Source organism: Oryx dammah, unplaced genomic scaffold (assembly GCF_014754425.2).
Source record: "Oryx dammah isolate SB20612 unplaced genomic scaffold, SCBI_Odam_1.1 HiC_scaffold_11229, whole genome shotgun sequence".
Taxonomy (NCBI): domain Eukaryota; kingdom Metazoa; phylum Chordata; class Mammalia; order Artiodactyla; family Bovidae; genus Oryx; species Oryx dammah.
In genome coordinates this window covers 3,893,814-3,908,607 of record NW_024080622.1, presented here as the reverse complement: position 1 = coordinate 3,908,607, position 14,794 = coordinate 3,893,814, and the positions used below count along the sequence as shown (strand labels likewise).

The following is a 14,794-nucleotide window of genomic DNA, read 5'->3' as shown; positions in this document are numbered from 1 at the left end:
CCATCCAGTCCCATAAGTTCATGGCAAATAGAAGGGGAAAAAGTGGAAACAGTGACAGATTTTCTGCAGCCATGAAATTAAAAGACACTTGCTCCTTGGAAGAAAAACTGTGACTAACCTAGACAGGGTTTTAAAAGCAAAGACATCACTTTGCAAACAAAGGTCCATACAGTCAAAGCTATGGTTTTTCCAGAAACCATGTTCGGATGTGAGATATGGACCATAAGGAGGCTGAGCATTGCAGAACTGATGGTTTCAAACTGATGTTGGAGAAGACTCTTGAGAGTCCCTTGGGAAGCAAGGAGATCAAACCAGTCAGTCCTAAAGGAAATCAACCCTGAATATTCATTGGAAGGACTGATGCTGAAGCTCCAATACTTTGGCCACCTGATGAAAAGAGCCAAAAACTGAAATAGACTGTGATGCTGGAAAAGACTGAAGGCAAAAGGAGAAGGTAGAGGCAGAGGATGAGATGGTTAGACAGCATCATTGACTCAATGGACGTGAATTTGAACAAATTCTGAGAGATAGTGAAGGACAGAGGAGACTTGTGTGCTGCAGTCCACGAGGTCATGAAGAATGGGACATGAGTTAGTGACTAGACAAGAATAACAAGGAATTTTACTGAATACAATTATTTTTGTGCATCTGCTCTATCCAACATGAAATATTATATTACTAGGCTTCAGTAACATTCTCTGACAATCTTGTTTTTTTTTTAAATATTTATTTATTTATTTGGGTCACACTGAGTCTTAGCTGAGGCATGTGACTTGTGGGATCTTTAGTTGTGGCTTATGGGAGCTAGTTTTCTGACCAGGGATTGAACCCGGGACTCCTGCATTAGGAGCATGGCGTCTGTATCAGGGAAACTTTATCTCCAAAAGCAGCTGGAGCAGAGTAGTAAGAAATCAGTTGACTTCAAAAGTATTCTTGTTGAATTCAACCTTATTTTTATATTAAATATATTACTCAATCTCCATGATAACCTCTATGCATTTCAAATGAGAGTATAATACATGGATTCTTAATAGAGAAGAGATCAATCAGCCCCATCTAAGATCACCATTACAATAAACAAAGAAGACCTTGGCAGTGAGTCTTTAATTAATAATACTTAGGCTGGAGAGCCAAGTGGTATCCACTCGATGTTTCCCAGAGGGAAAATCAGGCTGTGTGCTTAGAGGATGTCACGTAGGTGTTTCCTGTTTTACTTCAGGCAGCTATCTTCAAAGAAGCAGCCCAGGGGGAGAGACATGCCTTCCAGTACTAGAATTAATTATGTATTCATTTTATTCCTCCACATTCTAACAGAGGCTGATTTGCAGAGTGGTGCTCAATAGAATGGTCATTCTTGAAGGAGAAATTTTGCAGCAAATTAAGATACAGCACAGAATTTTCATTTCTCTTTGCCACAGAGTCTAAAAAATTGTGGTTACATATGATGATCTACATATATACATTGAAAACATTTGCCAACTCAGTAGAATTTCTATCAATCTGAAGCTTAATGGTGGATTTGCCCATTATAATTAGAATTAGGTAGTAACACTGTCTGACCTTGGAGTGTCATTGCTCTTCTCTGCTGATTGACTCCAGCAGAAACAGTGATGCAAAGTAAATGGATGGGTGAGTACATCATAATAAGATGGGCATCACCAACTATTTGGCTTCTGAATCTTACTAATATTAATCATATATTCTGTTCTAATGGCAAATGCCCCAAGAAGATTAGGATATAATAAAAAATTGATTACTAGCAAAAGCTAGAGGGCTTCCCTGGTGGCTCAGTGGTAAAAAAAATCCACCTGCCAATGCAGGAGACACGGGTCTGGTCCCTGATCCGAGAAGATCCCATATGCTGTGGAGCAACTAAGACTGTGTGCCACAACTACTGAGCCTGTGCTCTAAAGCCTGGGAGCCACAGCGACTGAGCCTGAGCACCCTGGAGCCTGTGCTCTGAAACAAGAGAAACTACTGCAGTGAGAAGCCCATGTACTGTAACTAGAGAGTGAGCCCCTGCTCTTCACATCTAGAGAAAAGCCCCTACAGCAAAGACCCAACATAGCCACAATAAATACATAAAATGAAAAATATATATTTTAAAAGCTACATATTTATTACCTTTATTCTTCTTTCTTTTCTTGTTTAGTGGTGTAGAATATGTATTTCCAGTAGGGGTTGGTATCACCTCTGTGGTAACCTGAATAAAGGCCTCCAAAAATATCTAGGTCCTAATTCCTAGAGTCTGTGGATGTGGTAGCTTATGTGGTAACAGAGGCATTGCAGATGTGATTAAGTTAAGATTTTTGAGTCAGAGAGATTATCCTGGATTCAGACGGTAAAGAATTTGTCTGCAGTGCAGGAGGCCTCAGTTTGATCCCAGCATCGGGAAGATACCTGGAGAAGAGAATGGAAATCCACTCCAGTATTCTTGCCTGGAGAATTCCATGGACAGAAAAGCCTGTGTGGGCTACAGTCCATGGAGTCACAAAGAGTTGGACACAACTGAGGGAGTTAACACACTTATCAGAGGGAAGCAGAGGAAGATTTGACACAAAAGAGGAAGGTGATATGACACTGAAATAAGATGCTATGATGCTGGCTTTGAAACATGGAGAAAGGGGCCATGAGTCAATAAATGCAAGGGGTGCAGTCCTAGAAGCTGGAAGAGGAGAAGGACATTCTTTTAGCACCTCCAGAGGAAGTAGAGCCCTGCCAACAACTTAGCCCAGTGAACTGCAGACTTCTGTCCTGCAGAAGTGTAACACAATAAGTCTGTATTTTCATTAAGATACCAAATATTAAGTATTCATTACAGTATCTCTCAAGAATTAATACAGCCCCCAAAGGGGTAAAAATTAATTCTTGGGGAAGTAAAACAATTCATATATTACAACAGCTTGTGATCTTCTCAAGCTCAACACTACCCTACAAAAACTTATTCCTCAGTATTTTGTTTTGTGGCAATCAGGGGAAAAAATATCTGAACTGCTTTTTTTTTTTTTTTTCCTGTGCTGGGTCTTCTTTGCTGCACACAGGCTTTCTCTAGTTACAGAGAGTGGGGGCTACTCTCTAATTTCAATTTGCAGACTTCTTATTCTTGTGGCTTCTCTTGTTGTGGGTCGAGGACTCTAAAGCTCAGGCTCAATAGTTGTGGAACTTGGTCTTGCCCAATGACACGCGGGATCTTCCCAGATAAGGGATCGAACAGGTATCCCCTGCACTGTAAGGTAGACTGTTAACCAAGGAAGAGTCTATAACCAAGGAAGCCCCCAAACTGCTCTTTAAGGAGTTGAAAATGAAAAATATGTTGTGAAACAATAGTTCATTGGCAAGCACTGTCAAAGACAGTTTGATTCAAATATTGATGCAACACTTTTATTAATCTCAAGGCCCATTTCATCACCATTAGCAGTTAGATAATGCTATTAGACAAAAAAAGCATTGCTACCTTGACACCATTAGACAAAATAGATATTACTATCTTGACAGGTTCTTCTATACTTTCATTCTAACAACAGAATTTACCAATCCAGAAAAGGCTTGCTGACCACTTCTTTGTGCAAGTAGCCAAATCTCTACTTCATTTTTAGACAGGCGTTCTCTCCTATACTCCACAACAAGACACAGGAATAATTTGGCTCATAGTGTCAATCTATTAATGTGTATGTTTGAAATTGTGTGCCAAAGCCATTACAAAGTATATTTTAATATTCCAAATTTTAAAAATGTAACACAGTAAGGTTTATGACTATTGTGACAGCCTCGGAAGAGATTGTTTAATCATAATCCTACCTTTGGCATAATTGTTTTAGTGAAACCAAAACTCTACCAGAAACCTATTTCTAATGTACTTTTAGCATTACTGAACAAATGATGATGAAAAAGCTATATAAGTAGTTAACCAGTGGATAGCCTTTCTTATGGGATACATTCAGCTTTCACACAAATTGAAAGTTAAAAATCTGGGTATATTAATGTATCCAGTATGATTCAGTCTACAGTATTTTTAAAAATATCTTTATTGATTAAGCATTAAAAAATATAAGTCAAGATACATATCAACATTCATTATATAACTAAGCTCACTCATTAATTTGCTCTTTCTGCCTTGCTCAAATAAAAGTTTCCTGTAACCTTCAAGAAATTAAGTTCTGAGTAGATTCAGGTATTGTTGACTGTTAGATTAAGCTATAAATTCCCTTAGGAGCATTAAATGCCTGAATAGAATCTTAATCAGGCTAGATCTGCCAACTAGGGTCTTCTTTGGAAAGAGGTCAAGATGTAAAAAAAAGATTAAAATTGTCCACTCAGCATTCTAGCAGACACGCTGATTGTGCCTTACCATGCCTTCTACCCACTCCACACAGGGAGCAAAATCTGAGCCTGGGGTGGGAGAAAAGTTCTGAAACAGAATCAAGCTATTTATAGTCCAAGAAACAGTGTGGACAAAATGGATTGTGCACTGATCTTTATTCTTATGTTCCAAGAGGTAGAAGTCTGGTGTTTGACCATACATAATTCACAAGACAGGAAAGAGAAGGGAGGGAGGGTAGGTAGGAGGAGGAAAGAAGGAAGGAAAGGAAAGGAAAGAAAGATAGCTATCTATATATTAGATACATAATTCATATATATAACCTATATATATATGATATACACATCAAGTATATACCATACCAGTTCTACATTTTAAAAAAGTAGACTGGCTTTCGCTGCTTTTTTTTTTTTTTAATGCTGAATGATAACTGATAAAACCCGATTACCTTAGAAACTGTAAAGAAACTACACATGAATATTTAAAAAAAAAGATTTTATTTTTTAACCCATGCCAGCTCCAGAGTTGCCATTTCTGCCTCCTGCCCCAAGGGCATCCTAGGTGGCTCAGTGGTAAAGAAACCACATGCCAAGCAGATTGGGTTTGATCCCTGAGTTGGGAAGATCTCCTAGGGAAGGAAATGGCAATGCACACCACTAGTCTTGCCTGAAAATCCCATGGACAGGGGAGCCTGATGGGCTATAGTCCATGGGGTCACAAAGAGTCGGAAATGACTTGGTGACTAAATAACAACATCCTGCCCCAAGCAAAGCTCCCTCACCATTTCTAACATTAGCTTGACCGTGGTGAAGTTTCCCATTCAATTCTATATTTGGTACTAGTTTAATGACTGGCTGTTACACAGGAAGTTGATCCAATTGTCGTTATCAGGCCAGAAGTTTATGCCTCTTCTTACTGTCTAATGCAGAAAGAAATGATTCACAAATGAAAATGGTAGTATTTTGAACCTGTGTCCTAATGCTGTTCAACATCTGGATACTTGATGCAACATTTACACATGCCTTCAATTTTGAAGGTTTCCCCAGAATGTTTGGGATTAAAAGACTAAAATCATTTTTGACTAAAGATCAACTGATGTTGTTTTGAGAGCTATTTAAAAGTTGTTCTGTTATTTCTCATTGACAAATACAACAACTCAACTGTCTAAATCATTAGGGAAAAAGTATTTTCAACTCTTAAAAAGAGAAATTATCTGAAGATGACCAGAATCTACTTGCTGGCTATAAGGATAACCCAGTAGGAATGTGGCAAGTGACCATCAGCACCTTCTAGAAACAAACATGGCAGAGCTTTCAAAATTAAAACAAACAAACAAACAAACAAAAAACTGGTTTTCTGACTTTAAAAACAAAGAGAAATTAAATGTATATGCTCCTTACAATAAGGCATGCATTTTAATCAGTATTCACTGACTCCATGAGCATATGGGATTACACCAGGCATGATGATTTTACTGATATGAATAATGCACTCCTCAATTAATGGAAACCTGATTCTCCCTTGGGGACACTGTTTCCCCTGCAACTCTCTCGAGCATGGGCCTAGAGGTGAGATGGGTGCTCCTCTTGCCTCTCATGGTTGTTTCATTCGTCCTCCTTCTCCTTCACCCCTAAAACTACCTGCTTTAAATCTCATGTCATCATGAGATTTTTTAAGTTAGCAAATGTATATATTTTAAAAACCAAATTAACACTAACTTCCTCAAGGGACAGGGTAACAGCAGTAGGAGAGGCTCAGACACTGCATACTATCCACTGCTCAGCACTGTTCTTGTCCCTTATCAAACACCAACTCATTCCCCCTCATTTTTCCAAGACTTTAGCTCCTGGTTCACTGCCAATGTTTCCTGAACTTCTGGTCTTAATTCCTAGTATTCTCAATATGCATAAAGAGGATCTCAATTCCTGGAATTCCTCCTCTTGGGGGATGCACTCCTGTCAACCACTCATTTCCAAGATCATGCCTTAGTGACTCACGCTTTTCTAAGTAATTATGTCACCACTTCTCTATCCTCAAATACCCCACACCCCATCTTCCCTCTCAGCTGCTGACCTTGCTTCCTTCAGTGAAATAACTGAAGCAACCTGAAAAGAACCTGCAAAGACTCTCTTCATTCAAACCTGGGAGGGTACCAGCGATGCATCCACAAACTCCTCTTTCCCTGGCTATCTACCATAGAATAATGAATACTTATGTTCACATTTAAATATAAATGTACAGGAATGTATATGGCAGCTCTATTTGTAATTGCCAAAATCTGAAAATAACCCAAGTGTTCTTCAATAGGTGAACTGATTAAAAAGTAAAAACTGGTATATGCATATGGTAGTATTTGACAGTAAAAAGGAAGGAACACAACTGGCATACAACAACTAGATGAATCTCAGAGGCAGTATGCTGCGGGAAAGAACCCACTCTCAAAGGTTACGCACCATACAGTTCCATTTACACGATATGCCTGAAAAGACACAACTACAGTGATAGGAATTAGATGACTGACCGTAGAGACTGAAGAGGGGATTTTATGACTGCAAAGGAGTAGAAGAGGAGATGGGAGATTCGGGGGGTGAGAAAACTTCTGCATCCTAAGTGTGGTTACATAAATCTATATTTGTTAAAATTCACAGAACTACCCACACATACATTTAAAAAATTCGGTGACCCTGTAATTTTAAATTAATCCTATAAACAAACTCATTAATGTAAATTTTTATTCCCAAAGGCACAATGAAATCACAATAATTCAAAAGTGAATTGTTTGAATATTGTTGAATTTTCCTTTCAAATTCTTGATGATGGTAATATGATGGTAATAGGGATGTCTGTTTACTGCAGCTCAGCAAGTGTGGGGAAGAAGTAAGGACTCTTACCCATGCCTGGTTTAGGAAAACAGTCTGACTGCTTGGTGGACAAGTTGTTAGCCTCTCTGTCTCACCCGTAAAGGGGGGACAGAAACAGTACATGCCTCATAGGTTTAAGAGAATTAGGTGAGATAATTGAAGGGATGTAAAATGCTGAGTATCGTGCTTGGTACATGATAAGCTCTCATAAATGTTAGTTAGGTATCATATTATTTAAACCAATTAAAAAGAGTGAGCATTCTTTTAAAATTAAATTTAAAAGATCACTTTTTGACACTTTTACAACATTCCAGGGAGGTATGAGGTCCATTCCCAACAAGTACAAAGAGAAAGACAGAAACTGGAATATTTCAGGGAAATAACTTTTCAGCTATGGCCAAGCCATGCCTTTACAGAATGGAAAATCATCATTCATTGGAAATGTCAATCTTATTCAGCTGTGTGTAAATCCAGCTCTCACTGACCAATCATTTAACCAGATCTCAGAGACCATAGGAAAAGCTTTGCTATTATTGGAGGCCTTAATTTAAATAGTTCAACTTCTCCCCACCAGTAAGCACATTCAATGTTGTACTGAGAAATAATGCAGTGACCCTTTTGAGAACCAGCCAGGTACAGCAGGCTATTTACAGTGATAGTATTTTAAAACACCTAGAAGACTCTCCTCTTGCAACCTATGGGCTTTTAAACATGTGATGTTTCTTATTTCGGTGTCAGGATGTCAGCCATTACTTCTTGCTGTCAGAAGGTGCTGGGGCCTTCTGACAGTAGACCCCAATACATCTTTCTACATTTACTGTTTCCATCTTGCCATGTGTAAATAAGTCTGATTACCAAACTTGGAGACAATAAATAACACTAACATAGTCCTCCACTTCTTGTGAAGCACTTTCATAAAAAATATAAATATAAATATCATGAGAAGTAGGAGAGGTGTTATTATAATGTTTATGTGGGAAAATGAGAAGTTTAATCACACATCTGATTGATTAGATGTTTCTTGCTTAGTCACAGCAGGTACCATCTATCTGTGGTTTTAATGAGACTAAGATGAGGGTAATTTACTGTACAAAATGTTATATGTTTTTTTAGTCCATGTGAGCTGCTCTAACAATAACACAATAGGCTAGGTGGCTTAAACAGACATTTATTTCTCATAGCTCTGGAGACTAGGATGTCTAAAATCGAGGCACCAGCAGATTCAGTGTCAGGCGAAGGTCCACTTCTGGTTCAGAGACGGCCATCTTCTTGCTGCGTCCTCACACAGTAGAAGGGGTAAGGGAGCTTCTCTGCAGTATTTATAGAGTCTCATTCATGTGGGCTCCACTCTCATGACCTAATCATCCCCAAAGGCCCTACCACCAAACACCATCACATCAGGGATTAGGTTTCAACACATTAATGCTGGGTGGACACAAACATTGAAGTCGCTCAGTCGTGTCTGACTCTTTGCAACCCCATGGACTGTAGCCTACCAGGCTCCTCTGTCCATGAGATTTTCCAGGCAATAGTACTGGAGTAGATTGCCATTTCCTTCTCCAGCGGATCTTCCCGACCCAGGGATGGAACCCAGGTCTCCCAGACTGTAGACAGACGTTTTACTGTCTGAGCCACCAGGGAAGTCATCTATAGTACATCTTGTCTAAAACACAGCTCACTATCTCTGGAGATACTAAGGTATAGAAAAAAAGAGTTTCTGAACACACTGAGTTGCCTTAGCATTGAAAACAACCACTCATTGTTGAAGTTTTGTTCACTGATGCTTTCAGGTACCCAAGCATCTGACTCATAGCAAGCACTGAAGAGACCTCTGTTGAATAAATTAATGTATGATTTCAAAGCAGAAAATCTAAGAAGATGAAAACCCTAATATAAGAAACTCAAACCCTACATCCAGCAGTTCACATTTTCAAAAATTTCCAGTGGGGTAAAGACAGTCCATTCTATGTGGTTAAAGAGCAGACACACATTTTTAAGAGACACTGGATGTCAGTCTAAGAGGGTAATAACCAGGGTGCTCAGGCATCCTGAAACCATGTCACACGAGGAAGTGCTAGTGGGTCTAGATACGTTTAGTTTGAAAAAGAGAAAATAAGACTGCTCTTTCCAAATATTTTAAGTTGTTGGACATGGGCTAAAATTGTCAAGTGGAATAGAAAACTTAAAAAAAAAAAATGTATTCTCTGTAGATCCAGTGGCTAGGAATATGACCAGTTAGTGAAAATTACAAAGCATCCATTTTTCACTGAACAAAACAGGGCAGTTTAACAATTGGAGCTGCCAAGCACCAGGATGGGCAGCCTTGGGAGGGAGCTGGAAGACAGGAGTGAAGAGTAATTTAACATCTCCTATGTGCCCGGCGTTGGACATAGGACCTGTATAATGTATAGGACTTTACATTAGTATTACCATCTCCAGGTCAGAAGTGAGGAAAGTGATGCTTACAGAACAAAAGTGACTTGTCCAATATCACACAGTTGCTAAGTGGCACATCTGGAATTCAAACCAGAGGTAGCTAACTCCTAACATAAGTTATTTCTGTTCAGTTCAACTCAACAAACATTCTGTTTTTAATGTCTGCTTTTGACCAGGAACTATACTGAGTCCCGGGAAATACCAAGATAAATGACAGACAGAAGACAGTCCCTTCCTTGGAAAGATTCTGAGTTTACCATCTCCACAGTGCTAGAAGTATCTGAATAAAGGCTACATGACCACTAGTCTTTAATGGAGACTGGAGAAAGAATTACTGATCTGGGAGTAGTCTTTATCAAATAATCATTTAAGGTGCCTACATGCCCAAATTCATAGATGTGGCTATAATAGATTTCTGGAAATTGAGCTGGTATATTATAAAATCTGGTTATTCCACTGAGGGGAAAATGGAGCTTCAGATGTGATAAAAATCAGATGAATTAAGCAACTTTTGAAATATAAAATGACCATATCCTAATGTTACCAATAGGTAACATTTTGTTACTGGACTTGAAGGATTAACACTTAATTTGATTAACTCCCATTTGGTCCTTTGATTGGGTGACATTTTTCCTTTATACTCCCTGTCCTTAAAAATCTTATTTACTTCCCTGGTGGCTCAGATGGTAAAGCATCTGTCTACAATGCAGGAGTCCTGGGTTCGATCCCTGCGTGGGGAAAATTCCCTGGAGAAAGAAATGGCAACTCACTCCAGTACTCTTGCCTAGAAAATCCCATGGAAGGAGGAGTCTGGTGTCCATGGGGTCGCAAAGAGTCGGGTACAACTGAGCGACTTCACATTTTCACTCTTTAAAAACACATACAATAATTCTGTTTAAAATGTCTAAAAATGAGAATTACATGGAAAATCTAAGTTAGGTTTTACAGTCACACATAGTGCTGGAGCTTTTCAACAACTAAAGCAATAATAAAAACATATTGTAATTCCTACCATCTGATTCATATCTCAACAGAAAGAATTTTCAAGGCAATAAATTCAGAGAGGTATTTATCTAATGTTTCTTTAACCTAAGAATATGGACTTACATAATAAATGATATCTTCAATGATATTTTAATGGAGGATTCATCAAGTTATTAATGATAACATTTTATGTTTATTATATATTCACAATACAACAAAATAATCTTTAACAAATACTCCAAGTATAATTCTAAAACTTTTAGCAGAGCTGAGACTAGAATATTGATTTTCTGACGCCTAATTCAGAAATGCTTCCGTTTTTTTTTTCGCTATACTATCCTATACATACCTCATATAGAAAAGAATTTGGCCATGGAATTACAGATACACACACACACACGTGCACGCACACATGCATGCAAATGTGAGTGTAAAATGTCCATAACGAACACAGCACACATACAAACACAGGTACCTTTACCAGTATTAATGATTCTATTGAAATTAGAGATTAGTTCTTTTAGTAAATAAAAATAATTGCATTAATTAACTTATCAAATTCACACAGCATCTGTCAAGCTGATGATTTACTATGCTTTACATTGGTTATCTTTGTCTACTTTTCATGGTCCTATCACGTCTCTCTTTCAGTCACTATGCACCCATCCATACCCAGAATACAAAAAGACAAATAAAACTGAACCTACAATAAAAACAAATCTGGGATTTCAATTTAACACAAGTTATCAAAAGTCTATATCAACATACCAAGAAATAGAATTTATTCCTTTTCTCCTTTTTCAAATGTACTCAACCCTGCATGCTAATAATAATTTTATTAGTGACATTAAAACCTAAGGTCTGCATGAAAAACAGCAGGGCTCCAGGGTATAGTAATACCACTCACTAGCTTTCAGCCCATCAGAAAGAATATTAACAGATACACCGTTGGCACACTTAGAAAACCAGGAAACTGACCATCTGTTTTTTTCTTTTGGTTACTGACAAACCCAAATGGCTATAGTGCCTTGAGCTGTTTTAGATTGACAAAATACATAAATTCGGATGTAATGTTATTCTCTTACTGCAAATCAACTATCAAAAATGCATAGAAATCAAAGGATTATAACCAAGTAATCATTCAGCAATTCCCCAAATTGTGAGCCTTATGATACTCCAATACCAGCCAAAAAAAAGTCTAAATTAATGTTTCTTAAAGTGTGGTCTCTTTGTGCTGTGAACTTGCTAGAAATGCAAATTCTTGAATTCCACCTAGATTTTGAATCAGAATTTTAGGGGGTGGAGCACAAGACTAGGTTTTGATGAGTTGTCTAGGTTTCTCTGGTGCTCACTAAAATTTGAGAAATGATCTGAATGAAGGGATTCTCAGCATTTTGTTTCCTTTATGGCCTCAGTTCATTTCTACCTTGCATGCTCATTCATAACCAACTCCTGTTGCTTATCATAAGCCTACTCCTTGGAAACTGCAATCAAGCGCAGTGTAAGTGAGGATGCTCTGTCAATCCCCATTGTCTTGCATCAACAGAAAAACACCTATGGATACCCTTTCCTCAACCTTTGCTATTCTTTCCTCAGCTGCAACTGCCACACACAAGATGGGGTGTGCAGCTTTCAGAAGATCCATCCAACTGGCAACCAAAACCACCCAACTCATTGGTTTCAGTCCTTCTATACAAACCACCTGCACATGGGTACCCAAGGCACAGGTTGCCCATGTCACAGCCCCCCTGCCAACCTGCTATGTGAGCCTGCTGTTCATGGTGGCTGAGGGCCCTGCCTGTGGATGTTTGGGGTTTTGCTTAATCCAGGAAGGTAGCTTATGGCACCTTGAGTCCGCTTGGAGGAGGAGGTTTGGTACTCCAAAGGATAAGTAAGTGATGATGAAAACCCAGCACATACAGATGCGACAAATGAAGAACTGGAGATGGGCTTTGTTTTTAACAATCATTTAGGAAAGTGAGGCCGAGTGTCCTGAAGACTCTCATGTTCTTCTCAGTACCCAACACTTCATTCCCCTTGGTTGGCTCCTTTCTTTGTCTCCAGAGTCATACTGCTATATTTGGGCATGCCTAAAGGCAACAAACTAGGTGAAGCAGATGCTTTACTGTCAATATTCACTGACTTCATTGTAATATAGACGCAGGCTAATGTAAATTATTGATTAAATTTAAGTAAATTTTGGGCAACTTATATCTCATAATAATAAAACTTTACTTGTAATACTCCCCTAATTTCAAGAAAAGGGTATCAGTGGGTTGCTTTGGATCCTTTTCACAGTATCAAATAATTTTTTCATCCAATGTTTTTCTATTATTATGCTCGGTTAATGAGCCTACTTGGTAGTGTACCCAGCATTTGTTCATTAACCTCCACTGCACTGGTGTAGGAATTAGAGGATACCTGCACCTCTTCTACAGCTTTCTTAATCGAAAAATGGAGTGAACAATTTAATATGAAGTTTTCAAAACTACTCCTAAAAGGGTAGTGGATGAAGCTGCTTTTGGTTATTTCTGTCCCCAGGATCACCTCCTCCGCGCAGGACAGAATGACTCTGCCACTCTGAAACCATCTGGCATGAGACGCTGCTAAGTACAAAGCTGAAGGGAAAGAGTGAGTTCAGGGGAGGCCCTGGGAATGAAGAAGGCTCCTAATCTGATTCATACCCGCTATAATTTGCTGCTTGTCTACAACCGGCAAAACAGTTTATGGTTCTCTAACGCCAGACTCTCAGACTCCCTCAAAACACTCCTCTGCCAGTCTCTCTCCCTCAGTGAGCAGAGTCCTGTGCTAACACCGCTGTCATTTTGAATTAGTGCTGACACTGAGCATAAGAACCAACCATTCCTCTCCACATTGCATTGAAACAGGTAAAGGGAAGGAAGTGTTAAGGTCACTATATTTTTTACACACCTCTGCAGAAAGAGCAAGACCAGGTCCCAAGTACTCCATAAATAAAGGCTTTAATTCTCAACGAATGATAAGAGAGAGCAAAGCTCACCTCAGAACAAGCTTTCATTTCACTAAAAAAGCAGAAAAAATTGCTAGCATCGACATTATGTGCTTCTTGTTTACTACAGCCCCTCTGCTTAGTGAGAAAGGTTTACTCCTCTGTCCTAGCAGGACCTCTCTTCCTCCTCCCACAGGGAATCTGTTTGCTATTTGTTTACCTCCTTGAGATCCTGCACGACAGCTGTGAGCCTCTCATTTTCTGCCTGGACATTAGTGACCACAGCCCGGCTCTGTTTCAGTTCGTTCTGCATATCCAAGATCTTCCCCAGATAGTAAGCTTCCTTTGATGCCGACTCCTGCAGAAGCGTTTCCTCCCGAGTCTCTCCATCCTCAGCCACCTTACGGTGGATGGAGAAGGACTGCCCAAACGCCTGCAGAAGATTTGGAGAGAGAAAGAACACAAAATGAAATGCACCGCTGCACTACTCAACTGAACTGGGAACATGATTCATTTTGCTGGGTGTACAAGAAAAGCTATTCAACAAGACTTTCAGAAGCAAAAACTACACGGTTCATGTAACAGGCTAGCAGCTCTCACTGACATTTGAAATGATTCAATTTAATAAGGAGAAAGAAAAACTTTAAATATTTTGCTAAAATATAGATATAATGTGCTAAAACGTGAAAAAACATTACTGCTTGTTTTATGTTACCATTTTTTAGACAAATCCTATCAAGGAATAGACAGCTAAGCACTAATGAGACCATAAAAATTCATATTCTAATTTTCAGTCTAGAAAAAACATCCCCAAAATAATTTTCGAGAAAGAACATGATAGTTTCATTAGCTTTCTAATACATTAGTGGTAAGAATATAGCAATTACAAACAATACCTTTAAGAGAGAAAACTACCAAACAGCATTCAAACTTCTGGTACCACAAAAAGACACTAAAATGCGATCAATATATAAGAAAACATATCTATGTACAAAGAAATTAAAAAAAACTAGAAATTAACGAAATTGATAAGCTACAGTTGGTGAGTGGGAACGGGGTAGAAAGAATGAGGGAATGAAATGCTATACAACAGGTCACATTTCATAGGAGTGACACTTTTTGAGATTCTCTTATCATATCATTCTGACTCTTAGCACTACAGCATATAGTTTCACATTTTGTTGTTCAGTCCCTCAGTTGTGTCGACTCTTTGTGACCCCATGGACT

At 38.7% G+C, this 14,794-nt stretch overlaps 1 protein-coding gene across 4 annotated transcripts in view; it reads right to left on the bottom strand.

The window, feature by feature from the left end:
• Window positions 1-14,794, bottom strand: part of LOC120861156 (protein bicaudal D homolog 1) — a 252,396-nt gene that overhangs the window by 127,040 nt on the left and 110,562 nt on the right. For all 4 annotated transcript variants that reach the window (XM_040236802.1, XM_040236803.1, XM_040236804.1 and 1 more), the window contains exon 2: window positions 13,788-14,000. In XM_040236802.1, the coding sequence (XP_040092736.1) occupies window positions 13,788-14,000 (213 nt within the window). The remainder of the gene's footprint in view (window positions 1-13,787; window positions 14,001-14,794) is intronic.